General features: G+C 55.6%; 2 protein-coding genes across 5 annotated transcripts in view; both read left to right on the plus strand.

Annotated features, from left to right (window-relative positions):
• Positions 1-17,766, plus strand: part of TTLL4 (tubulin tyrosine ligase like 4) — a 27,076-nt gene extending 9,310 nt beyond the window's left edge. For 2 of the 3 annotated variants that reach the window (XM_040604137.1, XM_040604138.1), the window contains 16 exons: positions 412-466; positions 2,187-2,311; positions 2,597-2,707; positions 3,674-3,750; positions 4,485-4,679; positions 4,763-4,845; positions 5,915-6,043; positions 6,709-6,831; positions 8,368-8,466; positions 9,042-9,176; positions 9,915-10,052; positions 11,895-11,997; positions 12,603-12,813; positions 15,097-15,167; positions 15,762-15,844; positions 16,856-17,766. In XM_040604137.1, coding sequence (XP_040460071.1) covers positions 412-466; positions 2,187-2,311; positions 2,597-2,707; positions 3,674-3,750; positions 4,485-4,679; positions 4,763-4,845; positions 5,915-6,043; positions 6,709-6,831; positions 8,368-8,466; positions 9,042-9,176; positions 9,915-10,052; positions 11,895-11,997; positions 12,603-12,813; positions 15,097-15,167; positions 15,762-15,844; positions 16,856-16,997 — 1,880 coding nt within the window. In that variant the 3' untranslated portion in view covers positions 16,998-17,766. Of the gene's footprint in view, positions 1-411; positions 467-2,186; positions 2,312-2,596; positions 2,708-3,673; positions 3,751-4,484; positions 4,680-4,762; positions 4,846-5,914; positions 6,044-6,708; positions 6,832-8,367; positions 8,467-9,041; positions 9,177-9,914; positions 10,053-11,894; positions 11,998-12,602; positions 12,814-15,096; positions 15,168-15,761; positions 15,845-16,155; positions 16,376-16,855 lie in introns of those variants that run through there. The other variant, XM_040604139.1, reaches the window with a different exon arrangement.
• Positions 17,767-20,553: 2,787 nt separating this feature from the next.
• Positions 20,554-25,512, plus strand: PRKAG3 (protein kinase AMP-activated non-catalytic subunit gamma 3). 2 transcript variants are annotated; one of them, XM_040604149.1, is made up of 10 exons: positions 20,554-20,892; positions 20,977-21,058; positions 21,145-21,203; positions 21,483-21,528; positions 21,658-21,712; positions 21,803-21,929; positions 22,039-22,204; positions 22,379-22,416; positions 22,646-22,792; positions 22,878-25,512. In XM_040604149.1, the coding sequence occupies exons 1-10, from the start codon at positions 20,767-20,769 to the stop codon at positions 22,992-22,994; spliced, it is 963 nt and encodes a 320-aa protein (XP_040460083.1). In that variant the 5' UTR covers positions 20,554-20,766; the 3' UTR covers positions 22,995-25,512. The 2 variants fall into 2 exon arrangements, with proteins under 2 accessions (XP_040460083.1, XP_040460082.1); XM_040604148.1 differs by having other exon boundaries at positions 22,039-22,416.
• Positions 25,513-25,611: the final 99 nt, after the last annotated feature.

Raw genomic sequence — 25,611 nt, forward strand, 5'->3', positions numbered from 1 at the left:
GAAGACTGCCCTGAGGTGGGGAGTGTGTGGGCTGTGTGGGACCTGGGGTTGAGCACAGCTGTCCTCCTGTCTTACATTCGTGCTGTCATTTCAGGATGACCTAGAGATTGGGCTGAATCCAAAAGCAATGTAACAGCAAGGAGGAACTGCATGGGTTCCTCTGGGGAGCAGGTTTGGGTTTACCACTGTCCTGCACTAAAACTTACCCATCTCTTCTTCTCTGTGCAGGGCTGTCAGCTCCCCTCCCTGCCCTTTTATGCCACCAGTTAGTGGGCAAAACCCAGGATCCAAGGGTTCAGGGCAGCTGGGAAGGGTTTGTCACCTGGAGCATTTCTTTTTTCTCTTCCCTTACTAACTCTGTGTGTGTTCACAACACATGGAGACAACACTTGCGTCTGTCCCCTCCTGCAGGTGACTCTGATGCTTCCTCTGTGGCTGGTGTGTCATCTGTGACTTTTGTATCCAGGTTAGTAGCTGTAAATAGTGCATTGAACTTGGCGTCTTCATCCAAACTTGTCTGTCTTTGCCCTCCCTGGTGACAGAGGAGAGCTGTACCATGTATGGGAATGGAGCGAAGGTAGTAAACAGGCTCCCCAACCAAAATGAGCTTCCTTGCTACCCTGCAGACCAAAGTTACCTCTCTTGCTACAGATAGTAACCTGCAAAGTGCTGAGGGTGCATTCATCACAGCAGAACAGGGGTCTTAATTTCACTGCCACTGCCAGTTGCTGGGTTAGGTTTACTGGAATAAATGGTGCTCTTGCAGTGTTTGCCTTGCAGATGAAGCAGAGTGGAGGCGTCTGGGGCCAGAGACTGCAAAAGCTCCTTGGGGTGTTGTGACTCAGCATTGCATCCTAGGGACAAGTTCTGGATCATGGGTTTTTCTTTAGCTGTTGGAAGGAGGTTTCTTCTGAGGAGGATTGGTCAGCTTGTGGTCGTCTGAGCCCTGCCTCTTTGACTCCTGGCAGGCCTTTGTGGGACCTGGTTTTGCCCATCCAGCAATGGCAGCTGGTCCTTGCAGCTGTGCTGCCCCTTGCACAAGGGCTGCCTCGGGCTTTGCTGTCTGCCCAACAACTTGCTGCTTTCTATCATGCCACAACTCACCTGGGAGATGAGGAAGGCATCCTGCAAGCAAGTGTTGAACCTAAGGGTGCTGCAGAGCTCTGGGTATGCACATGCGGTGTGAAAGTCCTGTAGAGGTGACATAAATTGGACCAGAAGCTGTTGCTGGCAGGATGTGGCTGGTTGGCTTCTGGGGCAGATGGGGGGAAGTGATGCTGGGGCCATATGCCTCCTGCAGCAGGGAGAGAAGCATGTTGGCCACTTGTGTGGGCTGTGTGTTGGGCTGGCCTTGAAGCCTTTGCAGCTTCTCCTGCCTTCAGATGTTGCAGGCAAAACCAGTTTTATGCCAGGGAATGTTAATGAATATAGTTTATTGCCAGTTAACAAACTTTTAGTTACCGATTCTGGTATTGAAAAAAACCCATGTATATACAAGGACTCAGGGAAAAACACCTCTTCTCCCCCTGTCCTGGTCTCCAACCCCCTTGCTATGCTCAGTCTCTTTAGAGAGGCAAGGGGTTGCTTGGGAGATTGGGGTCAATGTATTGTGTTTCCTTTTCTTTTGCTGCTCTTTGTTCCTTAGTGGATTGCTCTGGTATGGCTTCTTCCACTGGCTACAGTGGCATATATTTGAATATATGTTCATATTAAACTCTACTTTTAGTGTCATCGCAACCTTAATAGATATGTTATAAATTCTACCCTTCCTCCCAGGTGTTAGAGATTGCTGTGTTAAGGCGGCATACTTACAGTTGGTAAAACTCCAGCCCTCTTTGTAATACACCAAAACCAAGAGGTTTACAACAGCTGAATCATATATGCATCACAGCCTCCACCCCTTGTTCCTATGGACTAGGTTATAGGGTTTGTCACATAACAAATGCTACCCCTTGTCCCTGCAAAACACAACACCCACAGGGGTTACAACACTTATATGTGCAATCATTACAAGCTTGCCTCCTCATCGCTGCAGACTGGGTTACTGACCTTAGTGCCCATTGCTTGCACCACATTGCAACGATGCAAATTCCCAATACCAGGATCAAGGCTCCTTTCAGCTTCCCCCTTCCTCCCTGTGCTACTTTTCACCCTTAGCCAACTGCCTACTGCTTCATTTCTCCTAGGAACTGCACTGAGTGCCTGACCCAGCCCACTGAGGCTCAGGAGAAAGTCCTCAAACCAGCTCTTGTCTGCAGTTTATTCCCTAATGTGCCTCCGACTATCTACTTTGGTACTCGGGATGAGAGAGGTGAGCCATGGTCCGTGGCTGTGCAGGGTGAGAGCAACCAGCTCATTATTAGCAAGGGCTGGAGTAAAATGATGGCTGGGGCATGACTCAGGCTGCCACCAAGTGTTTCAGTGTCCCCAGCTGTAGAGTCTTCTGCTCTGTGCTAGTTCTGCAAAGGGGGTATGCACCCTCCTCCGCAGGCCTGGTGCCTGTGCAGCAAACCAGCAAAATTTCCCTGGGTGCAGCTGTAGAAAATCCGCGTATTGTGCTTGTTTTCCTTCTGTCCTTATCTTTTTGTCCTCCTAGTGGAAAAGCTGCCTTGGGAACAGAGGAAGCTGCTGCGATGGAAAATGTGCACAGTCACACCAAACATAGTGAAGCAAACCGTTGGCAGGTCCCACTTCAGAATCAGCAAAAGTAAGTTGTGGGAGGCTGGCAGCATCTGACACGTTGTGTCCTCTGTCACCTGCAGCCCATCGGCATGAGAAGGCAGACTGCCTGTGAAAAGCAGAGCAGGAGCGATTCAGGCTTAGCACTGCAGAATGCAGCAGAATGCCTGTCTGCCCGCCTGCCCTGTGATATCCAGGCTCTGTGGGTCCTGGCAGGGCCTGATCTCCCTCTTGTCTTGTCACTGACATGGACTACGAGTCCATGGGTTGTCAGGAGCTGAGGCAGCACATGGGGCAGCAGAGCTGTACTCTGGCTTGTTTGAGCTGTACCTCTAGATGGTGCTGCCACTCTAAGGAGTCTGGTGCCAACCCCAACACTGCTGTCCCTTGTCCCCATGTACTGAGGAAGAAGCCATTCTCTCTGACCATAGCCAGAGAGTTCTCGGGATTGGGATCTTATTGCTGAAGAGATGTGTAGCAGAGGGCTGGGGAAGCACTGAGCATTTGCAGCTATGATCCATACCCTGGAGTGTGATCTCCCAGCAGTATTTACAGGACTTCTGTGTATATCAGGAGACCTGTCTCCAGACCATTTTGGGGCTGTAATGGGGCACACAGGGCAGAGCAAGACCTAGGAAGTCTTGAAATCCTACATCTCTCTGAAGCGCAGTGCTGATTAGCCAACTGCTTCATTCACCTGTTGTAAAGAAGGGAAGTCAGGGTGTTGGGGGATTAAAGCCATCCTTTGACCCTGCACCTGCCCAGATCCCTGCAACAATCATGTTGCAAGGACATGACCCATCTGGTTAAGTGGATCCTGCTCACAGCCCTTGGTTTGGCAGCTTCACAGTACCCAGTATGTGTCCTTTGTGCTAGTGCTGTGCAGCATCCCTGGCATACTTCTGCTGGCTCCAGGAGATGGGGTGCTGGTGGATTGAGAGAGCTTTGTGGGTAGTGGTTTACTCTGTCATGGATTTTTCTGTTTTTATTGCAGAAAGCAATGACTGGCTGGGTTGCTGGGGCCACCACATGAAATCCCCCAGCTTCAGAGCCATCAGAGAGCACCAGAAGGTAGGGCACGTTTTGGGCTGACCACCTTCATGTGCATGGAGAGCATGTTTGGAGCAGTTTGGGTGCCCCTCTGTTCAGGGGCAGGTGTTTGCTGTGCAGGCTGTCCCTGCAGCGTCCCTCCCAGAGCATGGCAACTAGCATTCCTGTGCCGGGAGATGAGTCCAGGAGACAGGCGCAGCTGGGTGAGCATCCCCACTGTGAGGGTGGCTCTTGCACAGACTGAGGCTGTAGCCATCACACATACCTGTTTGTTCTAGAGAACCATGATGTTCCAAACTCCTTGGTCTTGAGGCAGCATCCAGGTTTGGAAGCTAGCAGCCTCCAGCCCTGTTCCTATCCTGCTGTGGGGTCTTTCTGTCCCCAGTGCTTGTGTTGCACGGGCAGGACTCTGGCATACAGTGTAGAAGCAAGTGGGAAACAGCTGAGGTAGAGGATTGTGCCAGAGGAAGCTCAAAAGCTGGGGGGCTAGTGCCCTGTAGCTGCTCAGACATCAGAAGGGATGAGGTGGCAGCTGCTGGCTTTGTAGCTGGTGTGGGTTACCATGTGGGTGTTTGTCCCTGCAGAGCTTCAGGAGCAGGTGGGTCTTGTCTTGGTGCAGTCCTGAGAGGGGAGCAAAGAGCATTACCCTGCACTGTATTCAGAAAGGTTATATCCTCTGGCCAGGGAACAGCAAGGGGTGGACAGGGAGGCAGGGGAAGCAGGAAGATCTCACCAGCATCTGAGTTCCTTTTCAGCTAAACCACTTCCCTGGTTCATTTCAAATTGGGAGGAAGGACCGTCTGTGGCGCAACCTGTTGAAGATGCAGGCTCGCTGTGGGAAGAAGGAGTTTAACTTCTTCCCCCAGTCCTTCATCCTGCCCCAGGACATCAAATTACTCAGGAAAGCATGGGAGGAAGGAGCTAGCTGCCAGAAATGGATTGTAAAACCAGTAAGTCCAAAGCAGAGCTCAATCTTCTGTCCCATTGTAGCTGCAGGAAGAAGATCTGATCCTTTCTTGTTTGCATTTTGTAGCCAGCATCAGCAAGAGGCATTGGTATCCAGGTCATCCACAAATGGAGCCAGCTTCCCAAAAGGAGACCGCTGCTGGTACAGAGGTGAGTGACGGAGTTGACACACAGCCTGGGATCTCCTAGTGTCTAGTCTCTCTGGCCAGGTCTGGGCCACTGCCACCACGTGGCAGAGCAGAAGCACCTGATCTACATCTGGAAGCTTACCGACTGCCTGGGTGTAATGCTGCTGCTGGAAGTCAGGCCCTGTCAGCTGCAACTGGGCTTACTGGAGTGCTGCTGTCTCTGTGTAGAGTTTTGAGGTCTTGGGTACAAACTGGCTCTATGGGCTTTTTGGAGCTTCTGGCAGGTGATCAGCTTCAGCTCTGCTGTGATCCATCTTCTACTGCTTCGTACTCTAGTGTTTAGCATCTTTGGAGGCAAACAAACCTTATCCAGTGGCCACAGGCCCAGTGGGAAGAGGTGACAATTGTGAAAGATTTTTTCTTACCCAAGTTAGAATGAGTCAGTAAAAGCCTGTCTGTGTGGATGTTGGTCAAAGAGAATTCTTGAAATAACAGATTTTCAGAATCTCCTTCCCCTTCTGCAGAAAAATTCAATAGCTCCTCTTGCATTGAGGCTGCTTTCTGGGAAGGTTCTTGTGAGGGCAGGAAAACTGTCTGGTGTTTGGCAGACAGGGAACTGTTGTGTTGGCTTGTCTCTTCTCCCTGTCTGCTTCCCATGCAAAGTGATACGCTTTCCTATAGAACATGATGAAGTTCTGGTGTGACTAATCAAATGATTTGGATTAAAATTGCCAACTGTTTCTGCTCACTGAATCAAACCATCTGTGGCTCACTGCCTGTCTTAGATGTTCCTGAATATTGTGATCAGTCTTGTGGGTGTGGAGAAGCTACCGTGCCTTAGAGCTGGAGAAAATGTCTTCAAAATGGAACTGAGCTGAAAGAAATACAGCTTGTATCTCTGCAGGATCTCCCCTTGCATGGGAGACCTTTTTTCTCTCTTATTTTGACTGTGATGCATTTAACATGGAAACGCTGTGCAAAAGGGCTTCTGCATTGATCCCTCGTTTTGCCAAGCCTTCTGAGGTGGGGGCTAGAGATGTTCCTGCCCACATAAATCATAACCCTCCTCCGGTGCTTGCTTCCCTCTGCAGATATCTGCACAAACCCTACCTCATCGGCGGAAAGAAGTTTGACCTGAGGATCTACGTTTATGTCACCTGCTACGATCCCCTCAGGGTCTACCTGTTCAAGGATGGATTGGTTCGCTTTGCTAGCTGCAAGTAGGTTGCGAGGGAGAGAAGTGCTGGGGGGCTGTCTCAGTGCTGAGGCATGTGTGGCTGTGGTACCTGCCTGGGCTGGAGCAGGGAGGGAGTCATCCCGTATACAGTAATGCTTAAAGCTGTAGCTTACTTGCTTAAGGAGCAATCTGGAAGCGCACGGGGTCACTGCAGGTGACGGTGTTGAAAGAGAATGTGAGAGGATGCTTCATTCATCCACCTTTCCCAAGGCAAGAGCAGTTCTTGAAACATGTTGTCTGTGCTTCATACTGCATAAGAGCTGGCATACCAGAAACTGAGATGTTTCTTCCAGTTTGGGCTATATTGCCTTGGGCTGTTGCAGTTCCATCAGTGCTTTTGCTTACTTCTTTTTTTTTTTTCCCTTTTTTTTTTTTTTTTTTCTTCCCTCTGGTCTTTTTGTAAGGACATGCTCTGAGGGTGGGATTGCATCCCACTGCCCCAAGGCAGCCTGTTCTGTGTCTTATGCTTTGTCCCATCAGTTTTGGGCCCATGGGGACAGATTGCTCCAGGCGGCCTGGGAAAGAGAGGCAGTAGGGCTGGTGGGTGGCTGAGAGTGGTGTGAGAAAAGAACAGTTTCTGCCTGCCCCATGGGCCTGGGGGCAGCCAGTTCAAGCTCAGATTGTTTGTGCTCTTATTGCTTCCTCCAGGTACTCCTCCTCGATGAAGAGCCTCAGCAATAAGTTTGTGCATTTGACCAACTACAGTGTGAACAAGAAGAACACAAAGTACAAGTCCAACTCGGATGAGACTGCTTGTCAGGGACACAAATGGTAGGTATCACTTTTAGGGCACAAGGCAGCTCTTTCTACTCCCCATTAAGTCATCCTTTTTTCACTATTCCTACCCAAAACTTGAAGGTGCTTCCTGTATCGTCTGCTCCCCCTTGGAGAAACTGGAAGAGCAGAGTGATTTTAGCATAGGTTAGTGTCAATGGAATCTGGACCATCTCCCGGGCTTGTGATTCATCCTGTCGGCTGCTGCTTGGGCTGTGGTTGCTGTTCATCCTGCCTGTGTCTGTCCCATTCCCTGCTTCCAATGCTGCTCTCATCTGTGCTCATTCATCCCCTTGCCCGATTGCAGGGGCAGTGGGATGTGGTGAAAGCAGAATCTAATTTTTTGCTGTTAAAACTTGAATGGGTAATTACGATGCTTAAATTGGCTAGATGGGAGCTTCTGCCCATCTCACTCTTGACTTCCCTGTGGAGGCAGAGAAAAGGACGGTCCTGGTGCAAAACTGATACTTTATGTGTTGCTAGGTGTGAATAGGAGCAGCGGTGCCATTTCTAGGCACTTGGGAGGAGGGCTGCAGTCTTGCAGGAGTTCCTGTTCGCTGCTGTTCCATGGGTGGACTGATCCAAGGCCCCAGGCACTTGTCTCTGATTCCACAGTGGTGTTTAAACTCTTAAAAATAGTGCAGGATAGAGTTCTCAATTCATGGGCCTGAGCAGGGCTATTTCACTTCAAAGGGAGCTGCAAAAGGTGGTTTGCTGTGGTAGGATTGCTTTCTCAGACCTGTACCTGCTGCACAGTGGTCTGTTCCTCCACTGGGACTTTGAGAAGGGTCTGCTGTCCTCCAGCAGTTGAAATCCCACAGAGGTGGGATTGTGTGGCTTTTTGATACCACCATGCAAGTCAAAGCTAGCTGCTCCCACATTAGAGATGAGAGTGGCTGTAATCTACTCCACCTCGTATGCAGGAAGCATGACCTTTGGATTCCTGGCCATTAGCCACACAGTCTCACTTGAGCAACATCTGAGCATCCTTGGCTCAGTGTCAGGGTTACTTGCAGCACTTAGTGTGGTGTGGGAAACTCCTGTAAAAGCTGGGATGCTCCCCCCTACCATCTTGTTCTCCACATTTTTTAAAAATCCACATACCCCACCCCAAGCCTCGGTGAAATGGCTCTAGCTAAAAGATTTATGGGACTCTTGCTGGATTCCTGCATTCCTGCTGAGCTGCTTTGCAGTGCTGCCGGGGAAGGCCTGCAGGAAGGGGAGGTTTGCTGAGGACACAGAGCGGGAGGGAAGAGAAGACCTGGGCCTGAGTTCCCTTGCTCATGTGCTAATTTGGGACCTATTATTCCAGTGCTGGGACAAGTCTGTGACAGATTTATGTTCCCAGTACAAGACCAGGGGCCAGGCTGGGGAGGGTAGCAACCAGTAGCTGAGGGGTCTGAAGATAAGCAGAAAAGGATGGCCGTGCCAGGGAAGAGCTTTGTCAAGGCTCCTCTCTGCTGCTTTCACTCCCCTGGCAGGACTGAGCAGTAAGGGACTACAGAGCTACCTCCTTTGCTTTCTCTCTCCCAGGGCACTCAAAGCTCTCTGGAGTTACCTGACGCAGAAGGGAGTTAATAGTGAAGCCATCTGGGAGAAGATTAAGGACATCGTTATCAAAACCATCATTGCGTGAGTCCTGGCACCCCTTGCTCTGTTCCTGGCTGTGGGGTACACCCTGGCCCTCTGGCTCTCCAGTCCGCTCTCGGCCCAGTCCTTTTGCTTTTAATCTAAACGCTGCCACTGCTGTTGGCTTCAGTATTTCTCTCTGGATCCTTCCTTTTCATCCTGTTACTTAAGCTCATGCTGCAGTAGCTTCAATGTAAGGTACGTAGACCTTATGCTTTCTGGGTCTACCTGCAGTGCAGGGGAGGAGGCCAGGAGGGTGCAGTGTAACTCACACTTAGCCCAACTTGCCATCTGTTCCCGTGCTTGGCCAGGGTGCCTGAGAAAAAAGGTCCCTTGGTGCAGGATGGATATTGTGTTCAGAGGTGGATCCTGCCCGACAGAGCAGGGATGCTCAGGATGCAATGCTGTATCCATGCACAGTGCAGCAGCAGCGGCTCACAGGCCTGCATGGTCTCTCAGCCCACCTGATCCCACAGCATGTGGTTGCATACACTTTCAGAACCAGTAGCATGTGCTTTAAGCAGCCAGAGCTCTGCTGTCTGACTGTTGGAAATGTGCATTTTTTCCTTGGCTTGCAGATCTGAGCCCTACGTGAACAGCCTGGTGAAGATGTATGTGCGGCGGCCGTATTGTTGCCATGAGCTGTTTGGGTTTGACATCATGCTGGATGAAAACCTCAAGCCCTGGATCTTAGAGGTCAACATTTCCCCAAGGTAAAGCAGATTCTGAGCCACAGCAGACTGGATAATGGCCTTTCTTTTACCACAAAATGAATTTGGCTTGTGATGTCTCCTGCACCCTGTGCTGAAAGACTGTGGGCTTTGAAGCCTCCCTCTCCAGATTGCAGGAATCAAAGTCCTCCCTGTCTGTGAAAGCAACATCCATCTGCAGCTCAGAAAGCTTCGCTGGGCATACTCCAGTTAGAGCCAGGGAAGAGTACGTTAAAAAAGGAAGGCCAAGGAGGGATGTGTCATGTGGGGAATGGGTGATGGCAGAGATTTCTTCTTTGTGTGGGCAGACGTGATCAGCAGCTCCACTGTCTCATGCGCTGTTCCTTGCTTGCTGATGGCACGCGGCTGCGTGGTGTCAGCTATGCAGGCAGGGCTGGGAGCTGCAGTGTACCTGAGCACAGCCACTCCTGCCTGCGAGAGAGAATGGGCATGAGCTGGATGCAGAGCCGTGGTCCCACACAGGGCTCTGAGGATGGGTTTGCTGGTTCCCTGCAAATCTGGATAGAGGTGGATAAATGAACCACTTCTGGTGGGGAGCCCCCTTCAAAGAGCTGTTGTCAGGATTTTTCTCTCAATGTCTCATGTCTGTCTGTAATGAGATGAGGGACAGGCTGGGTTTTGTATTTCGGTCAGTATTAATCCAGGGAGTGATCCTGGGGCCATGGGGCTCGGCACCTCCATTCTGGGACTCAGACTTCTGTGATGCTTCCTCTCCCACAGTCTCCATTCCAGCTCCCCACTGGACGTGAGCATCAAAGGCCAGATGATTCGGGATCTCCTCAACCTCGCTGGCTTCGTTCTGCCCAGCATGGACAGCATGGCCTCAAGACCACAGACAAGAAGTGGCTCTACCTGCAGGTCAGCCCCCTTCTCTGCCAGAGAGGCAGGCTTTTGTCTTGGAGGATTTAATCTGGGGGCTGCTTGCAGTCCAGCAAATGCTGGTTTCTATGTTGTTGAGAGCCTTTGCTGGCTGGTCCTCAGCTATGGGTCTGAGGGACTTGCATCATTGCCTGGGTATCCGATTCCTGTGGTCTCTTCAGGGCAGAAGGATTTATGCCCTTTCTGCAGGTCCATAGTTGGAAGTGAGGCCAGCATAATTTGTGCTTGCTCTTTGGTTAGTAGAGTCGTGTTCTCTCCTTCCCACTGCCAGCACTAAGGCAATGCTGAGCTGCACTGCCTCTCTGTTTGCTTAGAGGGCTGGCTGGCTGTGTTGGGGCTGGAGCTGCTTTCCCTCTACCCTAGGACTGATGTGCTGCTGCTTTGAGCAAGAGGAGCACCTGTTGTTTTGCAAAAGCTGGAGTGATCTATCTGTTCCTTAGGCAGGAATGTAGGTGCCAGAGGTTGTAGACCTATGGATAGGAGTGTGCACAGTCTTACCTGGCAGCTAACATGACTGTTTCTTACATAAGGCTAATTCCTGGGCATGTGTTAACCCAGGCCCCTGCTCCTTCTGTGTTTCACCACTGCTTGGGCTTATACTGTTTTCAAACCTGACGGTAGGGGAAACCAGTCCCATTCCCAGCAGCAGAGCGGCTGCTGGCTGTATGTCACTGAAGGAGCAGCTTGCAGAGGGGAACACCGGCACACAGTGATGTATGGGCATGCCAAAAGATGGGACTCTTGCCCTCCACCTGCCCTGTGCCTTCAGCAAAGGATGAAGCTTGGAGCGTGGGCCCATTCCAGCTGGGGACCTCTCGCCACCTCATCTGTGGCGCTTTGATCTGAAGCTGGTTTGCAGCTTGTGATGGAGGTGCTGAGGGGCAGGTATCCTTAGAGGGACCTACAGGAGATTTAACAGATTCTTAACATGGTTCAGATGATGCATTACTAGAGTTCCTGCAGCCAGGGGCAAGCTTGCTTAACCAGATCTCCTGCCCCAGGAAGGATACAAAGGGTTTTTTTGCATATGAGCATAATTCCAGTAGATCTGTACGTTCTGCAAGCACCATGCAGTGCAACCTCGAGCCTCTGCTCTCCCTGTTTGGATCCACACACAACTAATTACTTTTGCAGTGGCAGAGCAAAGTATCTATGTTGTTATAAGGGCTAAAAGGTGTTGGACAAGTATCTCACATACTACAGCATCCCCAGATGGTTCACTGGGTGCTTAGAATAATTTAGATGGTTGCTAGTCAAATTGTACAAAAGGCCAGGATTTCCTGTGGCATATGGAGCTGGAACTGAGGTCATTTAGAGAGTTCTTGGATGTTGTAGGAGGAAGTTGTTTATCTGTGAGTCCTCTCCTTCCTTGTATACTGGCAGTACCAAGTACTCATACTCCCAGCCCTGTGGTTACAGTTAGGAAGCTGTTGTGAGCGGGATGTAAGCATAAGATCCCACCAGGCTTCCAGTGCTGTGAATTGTGTCATGGGGTGTCTTTGGCCCTCTTGAATCCTATGTGGATGTGAGGTGATGGTTCACCTATTGGATAAAGGAATGCTGAAATGCCTTGGCAAGGAGCTGGCAGGGCCCTCCCCGTTCCCCTGCCCATATACTTCCTGGGTCCTGTGCTGATGCACAAGGCTGTGGGTGCATCACTGATCTTGGAACTAGTGACATCCTCGGAGAAAGTGTTCTCTCCTCCATGGCATCTTCCTGAGTGTGTCACCGCTCTCACAGAAGTTGCTGGGAGCAGCTCTGCCATGACAGGACATTGTCTTCTCTGCCTAAATGTTCTACTACCTCTTCTTGTGTCCTCAGTCTGGGCAGTGATTTGAAGGAGAAGCCCAAGCCAGCATCTGAGCATTTCATAGCAGAGAAGATGAAGAAGGCCTATTACTTGACGCAGAAGACACCTGACCAGGTATGACACAATCTCCGATACTTGCGCTATCCTGCCAAGCCACTGTCCCAACCAGTCCCACCTATCACTTGTCCCTCTCCAGGTTATACTCTGGAGCTGGGGACAGACAGATGATGGAGTACTTGGGCTCCCGTGGGTTACAAGACAGCTGGTCAGAAATAAATCAGTTTGCTTAAGCCACTGCTGTACTAGCTCATCTTTACATTAAAATAGGCATGTGTGGAGGGGCACGTTACCTACCGGTCCCCAAACAGGGTCTGAGCACTGCCTGTTCCTCCTTGTGTCTCTGTGCAGCTCTGGTAGCCTTTGCCTGCTGACCCCGTGCAGGTTAGCAGGGATGCTTGTCTTGTGTGCCACCTGGCAGTGTCTGTAAGAGAGGTTGGGCTGCAGAACTGGGGATCTCCTCAGCTCTGTGTTGCGTTGATGTCACCACTGAGCTTAGAATTCTTCCTTTTCCATGTGGCCTGTGTCCCAGAGATCTCAAAGATCTCAGACACATGAAGACCTATGCCTGAGAGACTTTGAGTGGGGAGGTGGGAGGTGGGAAGGAGAACTGACAAAATGCAGTTCACTTCTCCCTGACCCTGGATTGCTCTTCTCTGCAGGATTTTTATTCTTCTGTCTTGGACGTCCTGACCCCAGATGATGTTCGGATCCTTGTGGAGACAGAGGATGAGTATTCCCGACGTGGGCAGTTCGAGCGGGTGTTCCCCACCCACATCTCCATGCGGTACCTGCGCTTCTTTGAGCAGCCTCGTTACTTCAACATCCTGGTGACCCAGTGGGAGCTCAAATACTACCTGAATAAACACAAAGGTAACTGCCATCCGAGAGTCAGGCGCAGTCACCTGAGTCACACAGGCTGCCTGCTGGCAGTCGTGGGAGACTTCTGAGCTATGCCTGTTGAGGGGGAGCTGCCTGCCTGCACACTCACCATAGGAAATGTGTTACCCTCCCAGACTGTTTCAAATGTCACAAAAAGCTAATTCTGAGTTGGTCAGAGGTGCTGACTGTTCTGGTAAACGCAGCACGAGCACTTCTGGGTGCCCTGGGGCTGAAGCAGGCTGGGATTCTTCCATCACCCTGTAGCTCTGGCCTCTTACAGCATTCCTCTGCCCCCTTTTGAGGAACAGCTGGAGTCACTGGGCTTTGCTCCTCACAGGTGATCTATGAAGTGAAGGAAAAATTGGGCCTATTCCCTGGTCTCCTGCTGCTTTCTAATTGATGAAAAACTGTCAGTGTGCACACAGAGGAATTTTTCCTGAACACTAAAACTCTAGCTATCATTTCCACCTTTCCAGGACACAACTCTATTTTAATAAAAAGCACGCTTTAATGAGGCATAGCTGGGCTGGACCATTTCCTTCTCACCCAGGGCTGTCTCTATCAGGGCAGCAGTAGAGGCTACTTAGAAGAGAGAACCAGTGAGATCTAGTGAGAAGGGTTAGTGAACGTAAAAACCTGTGGCTCAGGGCTCTCCATCTAGCATCTGATCTAGCCAGAGAGGCTCCTGCAGGAACTGGCCCTCCACTGAGACAACTGTATGTGTGCTGCTAGCCTGGCTGTCATGCAGAGAAAAAACAAAACACTTTTGTCACTTTTCACTGGTGTTAAAGCAAATATCAAAGGGGTTGGTAACAGTCTTTCACAGAGAGACGGTAACCTCATAGCCCTCTCCAGCTGCGCTGTCGGCATGTGTCATCCTTTGACTCGCTAATACCTTTGCTGGATGCTCTCCTGTCAGCTGGAGAAAGATTCTGTCATCATCTGCACTGAAGTGCTGCCCTGAACTTTCCCACTCAAGCCAGGGTCCTGGTTTGGTGCTTCAGCTTCCCTGAAGTAGCCCAGCAAGCAGATTTGCTCTGTCCTCTCGTTACTCTTCACCTCTGAGCAAAAACCAAATTTCCCGGCCCCTTCCTATTCACATATGTTCCATGCAGCCCTCCTCTCTCCCTGGCCAGCAAGGTGCAAAGCCCAGGCTGGTGCACAGAGCCAGGACAGGGCTGCCGAGCTGCCTTGCTCCCCTCAGCCCCCAGCACGTGGGGTTTTTTTCCCAAGGTCCTGGGGCTTGCTGAAAGGTCACTGAGGAGCAGAGTTTGTTGGACAGCAAGGATTCCTCCTATAGCCAGGTCTGGTATCATATAGCGAACCACAGTAACCCCAGCTGGACAGCATCAAGTTCCTGGCCATTGCTCTGCTGGTTCTTAAATCTCGAGGCACCTTATCTTGTGCTATGGCTCTAGGGCTCTTAAAAAAGAAAACAGGAAGGGAGCAGTCCTGGATTTCCCAGAAATACTGGGAATATTTCTGGGCCAGCAAAAAGCAAGAAGCTTGGCTGCACTCGGGACAGCTAGCAGGAGGCCTTGGAGTAAGTGGAGCCAGTTCAGTGCAGTCAGACACATGGCTGTGCTTCAAGGTGACCTCCCTGTGCTCTGAAGCAGCATGTCTTGTGTGTGGCTGGAGGAATGGTTGCTTTCAGTCGCACCACCGGTGAGCTTGGTCGATGCCAGCCTCACCCTCTGACAGGAATCAAGACCAGGTCTCAGCCCACGTCAAGCTCCAGATGGATCCATGCAGGGAGGAGATGATGCGCTGGGATGCTGCAGCTGATCGTTACTGTGCAAGGAGGAGGTTGCCTGAGCTGCCCTCCTCTGGGAAAGGGGACCGTAGCAGCAAAGCTGCTCTACATTTGCACTGTAGGAACTTTCACCAGTGCAGCCCAAATCAGGTGCTGCTGTTGGCAGGCACCTGGCTCAGGGGGACAGCCAGTCTGGTCTAATTCGGCAAATCCCATGTTGCCCCAGTTTCCCTGCTTAGCTGAGCGTGCTGCATGGTGCGTCTGGCTCCCTGGGAGGAAGGCAGGCACTGCGGCAGCCCACATGCTGGCACTCGCTCTGGTGTTTGCTCATACAAAGGGTGAACGCCCTTGGTTTACCCCGTGTTTGCTGGGGCTCAGGCACGTGTTCAAGTAGTTATTGCATAGCATGTACTTCATGGTCAGTTCACTCTGTGCAGCATATTTGTGTGCTGCAAGCTGGGAAGACTTAACTCTCTGCAAACCTGGTTATTCATTCTTGCTTCTTTTCTGTCGCTTCCCAGGTTTGGAGCTACTGAAGAACTGGTGTGTCAAAGGGTACCTCACTGGGGCAGGGGTGGATTTGGCCCAGATGGTGCGTATGGCTGTGGGTGAGCTGGGGGAGAGGTGGTTGTTTGCCTGGGCAGAGTTAGGCAGAGCAGCTGCTTATTCTGTTTCCTGTGGTTCCTGCCCTACCTGTTTGCCCTCTTCTTCCCTCTTTGTCAAGGCCTTCAGGAGTCTGGAAAAACCCACACTTCTCTGTCTCCCACCAACGTAAAGTCCACCCAGTATATCAGATCTGCAGGTATTTTGCATCTGAATATTCTTGGGTGGACTGGGCACAGCCCTACGTATTTGGTACCTGGCCTGCCCTTTATTCCTCTCTGTGAGGGAGCCATCTCTGTCTGTCACTCCTGTGCCTCACAGCAGGCTGATCCATTAAAAGAAACCCGCTCTTCGACCTCGAGATGCTCTGCTCCCACTTACAGCAGAGGGATTCATTAAGCAGAGAGCAAAGACTGCTCTGTTTGCTGTTCTGGGAACAGTCTGGTGGCAGTGACGCTGCACAGCAGTGTGAGGCAGTTCAAGCTGAAGCACACTAGGGCAGCCTACGGCAGAGCACAGCAGGCTTGAGGGATTTTTGCCACGACTTAAATAGCCATTTTGTTGTCTTTCTCTCCTCCTGCAGTGGTCATTGCCAAAATCTTTCTTCCTCCAGAGGAGCAGTGTTCAGTCAAATGGCTTCAGCAAACTGGAAATGGGCAGACTGGGGTGAGTTTGCACTGGCTGTGACACGTATGATGTTCGCTGCGTGGCTTTAGTACTGGTGTCCTGAGAAAGAACTGGCAGCAGGGAAAGCAACTTCATGTAAGGGGCGAGGAACAGGTTGGCTTGCAGGCTCTGAAGCCAGTCTTCGCTCTCTAGAGAGCCGACTGGTGGGGCTGGCATGATGTCTGCGCAACGGGGTGTGTGTCCTTGGCACTGTACAGCCAGCTTGGATGGGAATGAGGCCTGGAATAGCTGAACTGGGTGATGTGTGGGGTTGTCATGCTCAGGACATGCTGACAAGATGTTTCTCACAGAGACCTGCACCACTTTGATGTGGCTAGCAGTGAGCAGAGGCTCTCAGCTGCAGCGTGGGGCTGGAGGAGCGGTGTCACCTCCAGGTCTGCTGCACTCTGCCAGCTTCCCTGAGCAAAGCTGGGCTGCAAGATGGGTGCTGCTGGCCCCGACAGCTTCCTGCAGAGTGGTGGGGGATGGGGATTCATCTAGGTGAGCCTAAGTGGAAGGCAGGCACGCCCCTGGTCTCTGATGTTAAGGGAAGGGGCATCCCTGCTCCTGTGCCCAGACCAAGGGTCCTCAAACTACGTTCCGCGGGCTGGATACGGCCCCCCAGGGTCCTCAATCCAGCCCCCGGTATTTACAGAACCCCCCCACCGGGGGTTGTGGGGGGAAACCGAGCAGCCGCAGATGACTGCCTGCCACTTCATCCGTGCGCCGGCCCCCTGTTTAAAAAGTTTGAGGACCCCTGGCCCAGACCATGGTGGAGCTGGATTTATGTGCAGGCAGGGAAATCAAGCTGTGACCCTGATGTCCCGTCAATGTCTTGGATGTCTTTTGGGGTGAGTGCTGCTGCCTGGGATGGGAAATGGAGTAGGTGAGCGTGGCAGCCCTGTCTCTCAAGTCTGTGTATGATACTGCAGATGAGTGTTGGTTGCACCATGGACCTTTTGATCCTTTCTCACTGTCCCTAAGAAGTATGGGGTCTCCTTTCTCCTGCAGCACACTCCTCCCTTTAGCTGGTGAGGACCTCACAAGATGCCTGGAGCCCAGCCCTACTCAGAGCTTACCTCTCAACAAGTGTACTGGTGGAGCTGACCAGAAACCTGCGGGCTGCCTCTCAGACACTGCCCTGGTGATTTGACCAGGCAGCTGCCGTCCCTCCCCAGGGACACCTCAACCTACCTCAAAGGAAGAGACAGGAGCTGGCTCTAGAGAGCAAGGACTGTGGGACCCACTGTGCTGCATACTTGCTTGTGGAGTTGTTTTTAGAGTGATGTCTTACTTGGCAAAGAGGAGAGCTGTGTGACTTCCATTTTTAAAACAAATGGCAAAGCCTGGGGAAGTGGGGTTTGGCCTTTGTCCTAGACTGCTCTGAAAGCTCGATGTGGTGGTTTCTTTGCTGGGGGGGTGTGGGAGCTGTCTGAGCTTGGAGTCAGCCTGGCCTTCCTGTCCCCGAGCAGCATGGGCTGAACCCTTGCTCACCTCTGTCTCCTTCTGCTTGTCCTGAGCCACCTGGAGCTGAGTCCGCTTCTGCCCTGCCGCAGCCTGGCCCCTGGAGAAAACTGCCCAGCCACCACCCAGCTCCTCGGGAAGGAACAGGGCTTGGGGCTTTCAGCTGACCCCTTTCATCCTTTCTGAATGCCTGTGCCAACATCCTGCCCTTCCCCAGACTCGGGGCGTGGGGGGGAACCTCGGGCGTGCATATAACTGCACGAGAAAGACCTACCAGTGCAGCTCCTGTTTGTTGTGGGGACAGTAGGGCTGCTGGGGAGGGAGCATCCTCTTGAGGCTATCTGCTCTCCTGGGTGACCTGCACCATGCATGCAGGGACTGCAGGCTGGTGCTCTTCTGGGCTCTGCTCTCTATTTTCCCTTTGTTTCTCAAGGATTTCTATTAAAGTTTGACACTCAGCTGCTCTTCTGGCTTCCATCTGCCTCTCTTTCCCTGACCTGTTTGGGTCTGCAGTGCGCCTTGGCTCTCCACATGCTTTGCTGGGCTCCGGTACAGGAAGGGTTGGTGCCACCACCCTGCCATTCTGTTTTCCTGTCCTTCGCAGAGCTGGGGGCTGTTCTTGCTGCCCCAGAGCAGGTAAATGTGCCCTCTCGTGTGGGGGAGCAGCTCCCAGTGTGGCTGCTGGGCCCTGCTGTATGTCCTGGGGGCTCTCCCGCAGATTGCTAGCCTTGCAGCAGGGGAAGGGAAGGGTTGGGTCCCCTGAGCTGTCCCCTGCCCATTTTGGGTTATGTCCCCCAAGCATGGCAGGGGCATGCTGGGCACTTGAGTGGGTTGCTTGAGGTGCTGAGCCTTCTGTGTGGGTCGTGGGGCTTGCAGAAAACCCTTCCCTCCCCACAGCCCCAGCTGCCCGGAGCTGGGCCCTGTTTCTCCGGTCTCCTTGGTGACAATCTCATCGCTCCTCGGCTTCTCTCCAGCACCTGAAAATAGCCTCCGAAAGTGGAGATGCCTGCTGCCTTGCCTGCTGCCAGCACCCGGCTGTGGCCAGGCTGGAGCCAGGCTGCCCAGCTCAACGCAGCTGTAAGGGCTTGGGCCCATCCAGCCCCTTGCACCACTGTGTGGCCGGGGCCACCCAGGATCTGGGTAGCTACTGTGTCCTTGTGTCACCCCACCCTTGCTGGCTTGTCCCCAGCAGCAAGCCCCCTGCCCCATCCCTCCTTTTCCTCCCTGCCTTGGGGTAGCACCAGGGGACAGGGGCTTCGCTCTTGCACCCCACCATGGGCTGGGGTCCAGCTGTCCCGGGGGAGTCAGCTAGAGCCACTTTGAACCCGTGGCTGGGCAGCCACCAGTCTGCTCGCCCACGGCTGCTCCCGGGCTGGCCCGGCAGCCAGCCAAGGGGTTATTTGAATCTTCCTGAAATAGAAATGGAGCTGGGAGTGAGCGGAGTGCGGCAAGACCGGGTGGCCCTGTGGACGAGGAAGTTGGTTCCCCAGCAGGTGCGGGCTGCCCTGCCGTGAGGTCTGGGGTGGCCGGGCACGGCTGAGCCGTGGTGGGACCCCGGGCAGGGCCAGGGCAGCGTCGGGGTCAGAGGGATCCAGCTGCATCGCGGTTGGATGCAGCCCTCCCCCAGCATCCCCGGTGGAGCGGGGGGATGCTGTGCCCCCCCCCGCTCCCCGGCTCCTGCTGCAGGACGGCTGGGGTGGCACCTGGGCAGGCAGGGCCGCATACCTGGCAGGAGCCGAGCACCGCTCCGGGAGGACAGAGGGGTCGGTGGAGCGGGGCGACGGGTTTTCTGCTCCCAGCCATCTCTCCATCGCTCCCTCCCTCGAATCCCCAGGCCCGGCGCTGTCCCCGGGGCCACGGCCACCCCCTCCCGGCCGCCGCGGCGGGGTGACGCCGTGGCTGCAGGCGCTGCCCGGCTGTGGCGGTGTCCCCCCCCGCGGCGGTGGCGGGGGCATGGCTGGCATTGCTCGGTGACACCCTATCTGCCAGGCCCCCACCAGCCGCGGGCCCAGAATAGCAGCGCTGCCCCGCAGTCAGCATGGAGCGGCTCCCCGGCCCCGCTGCGTCCCAGGTACGGCCGTGACGGGCGGGGGGCCCGCCCCGACAGCCCCCCGCTTGGGGACAGGCCACCTCCGGGGTGGGGGGACGCGAAGGACTGGCAGTCCCCTTCCCGCGGCCGGGCAGCCGAGGGGACAAGGACGCGGAGCGCAGCCCGGCCAGCCCGCCTGCCTCGGCTGCCCCCAGCCCCCTGGGCAGGGCTGGGGGCGTTGGTGCAGGGTCGCTTCCTTCCCGGGGCTGCCTGCGGGCTCCTGCGGGAGCCGTGCCTGCGCCTTTGGTATCGTAGGGTGGCTCGTAAACACCGGCTCTGGCGGCGGGCTGGTGGCCCGGGCTGGTGGCCCGGACTTGCCCTGCCCGCCGCACGTGCCGCCGCATTACGGCAGGGTCTCCCGGGGACCGGGGGCACGGGGCCGACCGGCCGTGCTCGCCTCCCGCCCGCCTGGGGCTGCTCCCCGAGTTACTGCGGGGTGTCCCGGGGCGGACCGGGTCCCGGGGGGCAGGTGGGGCTGGCGGGGCTCCCGGCACGGGAGGAAGCAGGACCGGAATTTACACCTTGGGCTTGGGAGAGGGAGAGGATGGGCGCGGAGCGGCTGCGGGACGCGCCGGGCTCCCACGGCAGAGGAAGGCGCCGGGGGGTCCTGACCCCTGCCCTGACCCACGGAACCCCGGTGTCCCCCGCGTCCCCAACCCCCGCGCAGGGCGACAAGCTGGGCGTCCTGGGCTGGAGCCACCACGGGCGCGCGCTGCAGGCTCTGGGGGTCCTGGGCGGGCACGGGGCTCCCCGGGGGGGCTGGAGGCTAAGCCCAGCCCGCATCCCCACCCTGAAAGGACTGTCGCCTCTGCTCGGCTTGGGGGGCGGGCGGCTCGGGGCAGCCGGTGGATGCAGGCAGAAGCCGTGGGTGGGGGAGAGACAGGGCTGGCTCCTGCCGACCCTCCCCCTCGCTGTGTGCTCCCTCAGGTGGCGCTGCTGGATGCTGCTGCCTGCCCTGAGGATGAAGGTGGGTAGAAGGCAGGGCCAAGGCTTGGGGGGAGGGGGGGAGGGCAGGCTCACTCATGCACCCTGCCCGTACCCCCTTTCGCTCCGTTCAGTTCCTTCCCAGCAGCTCCCAGTGCTCCCCAGGCTGGAGAGCTGCAGTGCTGTGTGCTGCTCCTTGCGGAGTGCGGAAAAGAGGGGGGTTTGTGGGGAGCATCCCTTCCCACAGCATCTTCCCGCTCCCCCCAGGCAGGAGGGGGCTGAGACCCAGCAGCTCAGCTCACCGGCCAGGGCTGGGGCGGGTTTGCCTGCAGGGTGCCTGGAGGCCCTGTGCCCCAGGAAGGAGGGGGAGAAAGAAGAGAAGGAAGAGGACAGGAGAAGGAGCCCAAGACCCGTCACCTTCACACTGGGCAATGAGGTGCTGGGGATGAGTCCAGAGAATGAGTTTCAGAGCCCCGATGCTGAAGTCTACATGCACTTCATGAGGAGCCACTGCTGCTACGACGCCATCCCCACCAGCTGCAAGCTTGTCGTCTTTGATGTCTCCCTGGAGGTGACAAAGCTGAGGATTGGTGGGGACGGACAGGGGAGGAGTGGGATAGAGGACCCTCTGACACCCTCCCCATTCTGCCAGCAGATCAAGAAAGCCTTCTTGGCACTAGTGGCCAACGGAGTGCGTGCTGCCCCACTCTGGGACAGCAAGACACAGAGCTTTGTGGGTGAGTGCCAGGAGCACTGCCTGACCCCTTATCCTGCCTGGCAGTGAGGGTGCGGGCAGTGCTGCCAGCCCCACGTGTCTCCGCAGGGATGCTCACCATCACTGACTTCATCAACATCCTCCACCGCTACTACCGTTCGCCCCTGGTGAGTGCAGCAGGGAGGGCACAGTGGGTAGAGGCAGGCATGGGGCAGGGAAGGGCTGTCCCCACCTCTCCTGGTCCCCTCTTCATCACTAGACCATGACCAGGGGATGCTCTGGGCCAGCCCAGTGTCCGCTTGGTGCCCCTCTGCCTGGCAACCAAGATATGATCCCTGTGCTTAGGGTGATGGCTGTGGTGAGATGTCTGGGGAAGAGGATAGTGCCCCAGAGTCCCCTCAGTCCCCTGTGGGGCCACCATGACCATGTAATTTCACTGCCCTCAGGTTCAGATCTACGAGGTGGAGGAGCACAAGATTGAGACCTGGAGAGGTAAAAAGTAGTGGGCAATGGGGGTGGCTGGACTGGGGATGTTGTGAAGGGCATGGAGGTGGGCTCTGGGGGTGTGGGGCTGCAGGAGTGGGCTGGGGGACCCCTTCTCCTACCTTTCTTCCTTGGCAGAGTTGTACCTGCAGGGCTCCTTCAAGCCACTGGTCTACATCTCCCCGAGCAATAGGTGAGCACCTGCCCACTGAGGGAGACCACACCCTGTGGGGGGGCACCGGCATGCAGCCCTATCCCCCCACGGTGTCCCCGTCACCTGCAGCCTCTTCGATGCTGTCTACTCCCTGATCAAGCACAAGATCCACCGCCTGCCTGTCATCGAGCCCATCTCGGGCAATGTCCTGCACATCCTGACCCACAAGCGCATCCTCAAGTTCCTCCACATTTTTGTGAGTGCTGGGGCTGCGTGTGCACACACATGGCGAGTGTGCAGGGACACAAGCAAGGGTGTTGGGGTGTGTGCAGGTGCCAGCCCAGCCCTGTCCTGCCCCACCACAGGGCTCCACCATTCCCAAGCCACGCTTCCTGAAGAAAACTGTGCAGGAGCTGTGCATCGGCACCTTCCGTAATGTGGCTGTCGTGCCCGAGACCGCCCCCATCTACACTGCCCTGGAGATCTTCGTGGACCGCCGTGTCTCTGCCCTGCCCGTCATCAATGATGCCGGTACCTGGGGAGGGAACCAGCGACCCCCGCCATCTCCCTCAGCCAGTGGCTCTGGCCTCATCTACACACAAAACCCCCCTCCTGACCTGTGGGCTGCCCCTTGGGGTGCAGGGAGAGCATGGTGTGTGGTCGCCAGGGCCCCCTCCCCAGCCCCTGTACTGTCTCTCCTTGCAGGGAAGGTGGTAGGCCTCTACTCCCGGTTTGATGTCATTGTGAGTACCCTGTGTGCTTGCATGCCCGGGTGTGAGTTTGGCCCCTTGCATGCCACTGGTGGGGTGCTCACACCTGCCTGTACCTGTGTAAATCCACCCCATGTGCAGTGACATGCACATCCCAGTGCAGATCTGCCCTGTGCATCCCTGGGACTTGGTGTCCCCTGCTGTGCCAGCATAACAGGGTGTGAGGACACGCTGAGGCACTGAGCAGACTCCTCTCCCACAGCACCTGGCAGCTCAGAAGACCTACAACAACCTGGACATCAGTGTGCGGGAGGCATTGCAGCAACGCAGCATCTGCTTGGAGGGTGTCATCACCTGCTACCCACACGAAACCATGGAGGACATCATTGACCGCATCGCCAAGGAGCAGGTGAGTGGCTGGGGTGCCTCGTGCCCACGCCAGCCCCTCCGCCTGCTGGCCAACCTGCCTGTGATGCTCTGCCTGCACCCCACAGGTCCATCGTCTGGTTCTGGTGGATGAGAACCAGTACCCACGGGGCATCATCTCCCTCTCCGACATCCTCCAGGCCCTTGTACTCACTCCCGCAGGTATCGATGCTCTTAACTCTTAGCCCGCGACGCTCCATCTTTCTCCACTTGCACCCTCCATTTCTCTCCACTTCAGGTAGGCGCTGTCCCCTGTCACTGTGTGCCTGTTCCCTCCCCACTGCTGGGTCACCTGCACTTTATGACCTTCCTGCTCTGTCCACCTGCCTCCACCACAGCCAAACTGGCCATGGAGGACAAATGAGGATGGGGCTGGGGACTGGCAGTGCTGCGTGCCCAGGTGGGGACAGCAGGACCTGGATGCTGTTTGTCCCAGGGGACAGAAAAATCAAAGGGGACCCCTTCTGGGGTCCTGATCCCTGGCATCTGTGAGGAAGAATGGGGGCACCTGCCACAGAGACACCCCCACATCTCCATCCAGGCAGTGCATGGGATGCACATTTTGCAGGTCTCTGGGCTTTGGGCTGGATGAGATGTTTTGGGGTGTGACGCACCCCAAGATAAAAGCCCTTTTTTGACATTACCTCAAAGCCCCCCCTGAGACCTGAAGCCCCTTCAGTACCATTCTCAGGGGACAAAGAAGGGACAGACCCGCACTCACATGCCCTGGATATGCTGGCCACCACTAGCCATGTGCACACCATGGCTGATGCACAGGCCATGGGTGGCAGAGCCCTCCACCCCCTCTACCCGCTGCAGCCCCAAAACCGCTTGCTCCAGGGACGGGACTCACTCCTGGGCTGCACCGGGACCACACTGCCCGGCTGCCTGCATCTGGCTCTGCTCTCCCACTGCCTGGTGAGTCCTCACTGGCAATGGGTGGCACAGCACTGGCATCCTGTGGCACCCATTTAGGGGTGAACTGGGAAGGGTGGAGCTGGCCCCAGTGCCCAGCTGCTGCCCAAATGTTTTTTTGGGGTGGTGTTAGGGAATGGGCTTGGGACAGCCCCATGCCCACCAGTTACCCCAGCAGTGCCCGGTTCCTCCACACAGAAGGGTACTGGGCATGGTGTGTGTGTTAACCACACCAGACATGGGACAGCTACCCCCTCCCTTCCCCATCACGGTGCCTTAGCTCAGCTCATCCCTGGCCTATGGGGGGTGGCCATCCAGATGTCCCGCTCCAGGACAGTCCCTTCCACCCCTACCCCAGGGCTGGCATCCAAGCCAGGGATAGAGGTGAGACCCCACTGTCTGCAGGAGCAGGTCAGAGGGCTAAGCCACCGGGTGCCCAGCCCAGCACCCGTCCCTGCCAGGGAGTTATGGCCTTGCACACTCTCTCATCCTGCAGGCATTGACCAATCCTTGCTCTGAAGACACCAGGGAAGTCCCGCCATCTCATGAGACTCAGGGGCATCTTGCGTGGCCCTGGAGCTGTGGAAGGATGTTTGGGCCCTGGAAGCTCTCCATGAGGAGGACCTGCCTGCCCAACCCAGTCCTGGGGCTCGTCTTGAGTCCAGGGCCAGGTGCTGCTGGCTATGGGGAAGCAGGGAGCAGGGAAAAGGGGGCCTGGCAGTGCCTCCCATCAGCAAGCACAGTTATGTTCGATGGGTATTGTGCCATGCCCGCAGGTGGACACCGAGACCCACACAGCCCAGGGGACTCGGCCACCCCGTTCCCATCCTGCTGCCACATTTGAGGGCTTTGGCCGCGGCTCCCCACCCAGCGAGCACGGTTTTGCCGGCGGTGCCTGGTGCCGGTAGCATAGGCTCAGCTGCACACACGGGCTTGTTTATTGTCAGGTCACGCAGGGCTGGAGGTTCCTGGCAAAGGCGCAGCCTGCACCGGGGCTGGCGCCAGGACGGGCACTTGCACGGGGACCCTGTGCACATTTCGGGGTGGGTGGGGTGTATTTATTTATTTGCTGGTCTGTTCAGCCTTGTTGTAACAAAGCAGCCTGTTCCAGGAACCGTGCCTTGCATTTCTGGGGTGCAGCCGGGCATGGCTCCTCTGGAGAGACCTGGGCTGGAGAGGGGGTGCCGGTGGCTTGGCAGGGCTGGGGGAGCCAGCATGGGATGCCAGTGAGGGTGGCATGGGCACAGGGTGGCACCTCGACCCATGTGGGTAGAGTCAGGGGGATGGGGACGTGGGGCATGTTGCCTCAGTAGCGCCACTATGGCACTAGTGTGCAGGTCCCCTCGGGGACACCCCAGGGATGGCAGCCTTGGTGCCAGCCAGGTTTCTGCCTGCTGCTTACTGCGGCCCAGCTAGGATCCCCAAGCAGCAGGAAGGTGAAGGGGGTTCACTCTTGGGGTGCCCCACACCCCAGCCTTCCAGGAGCCTGGGTCTGAGCCCCTGCAATGGCCCTGGGTATCAGCCTCATGTCCCTGCCTGGGCACAGGGGGAGCTGAGCCGATCCTCCCCTGCCTGCTTCCCTGGGAGCGAGTCCTGTCCCCATTCCCATGACCCCGTATCAGCATCTTGGCGAAATAACGGCTGATAGCGAAAGGTCCCGGGTGCTGAACACCCCTCCTGCGCTGGCTGGCCCTGCCAGGGCACACGATACCAGAGCTGGGTGGTGACAGGCCCCTTCCCCATCACAGGGACATGCTGTGCTACTGCTCTGCTAGCCTGGGACCAGTGCTGGCTCCCCCCCTCGGGACGAGGCGCAAACCCCAAACCCCGGACAGCGCTTGACCTGCCCCTGGGAGGCAGGGGGAAACTGAGGCACAGAGAAATGGC

This window comes from Falco naumanni, chromosome 8 (genome assembly GCF_017639655.2).
Source record: "Falco naumanni isolate bFalNau1 chromosome 8, bFalNau1.pat, whole genome shotgun sequence".
NCBI classification, from domain to species: domain Eukaryota; kingdom Metazoa; phylum Chordata; class Aves; order Falconiformes; family Falconidae; genus Falco; species Falco naumanni.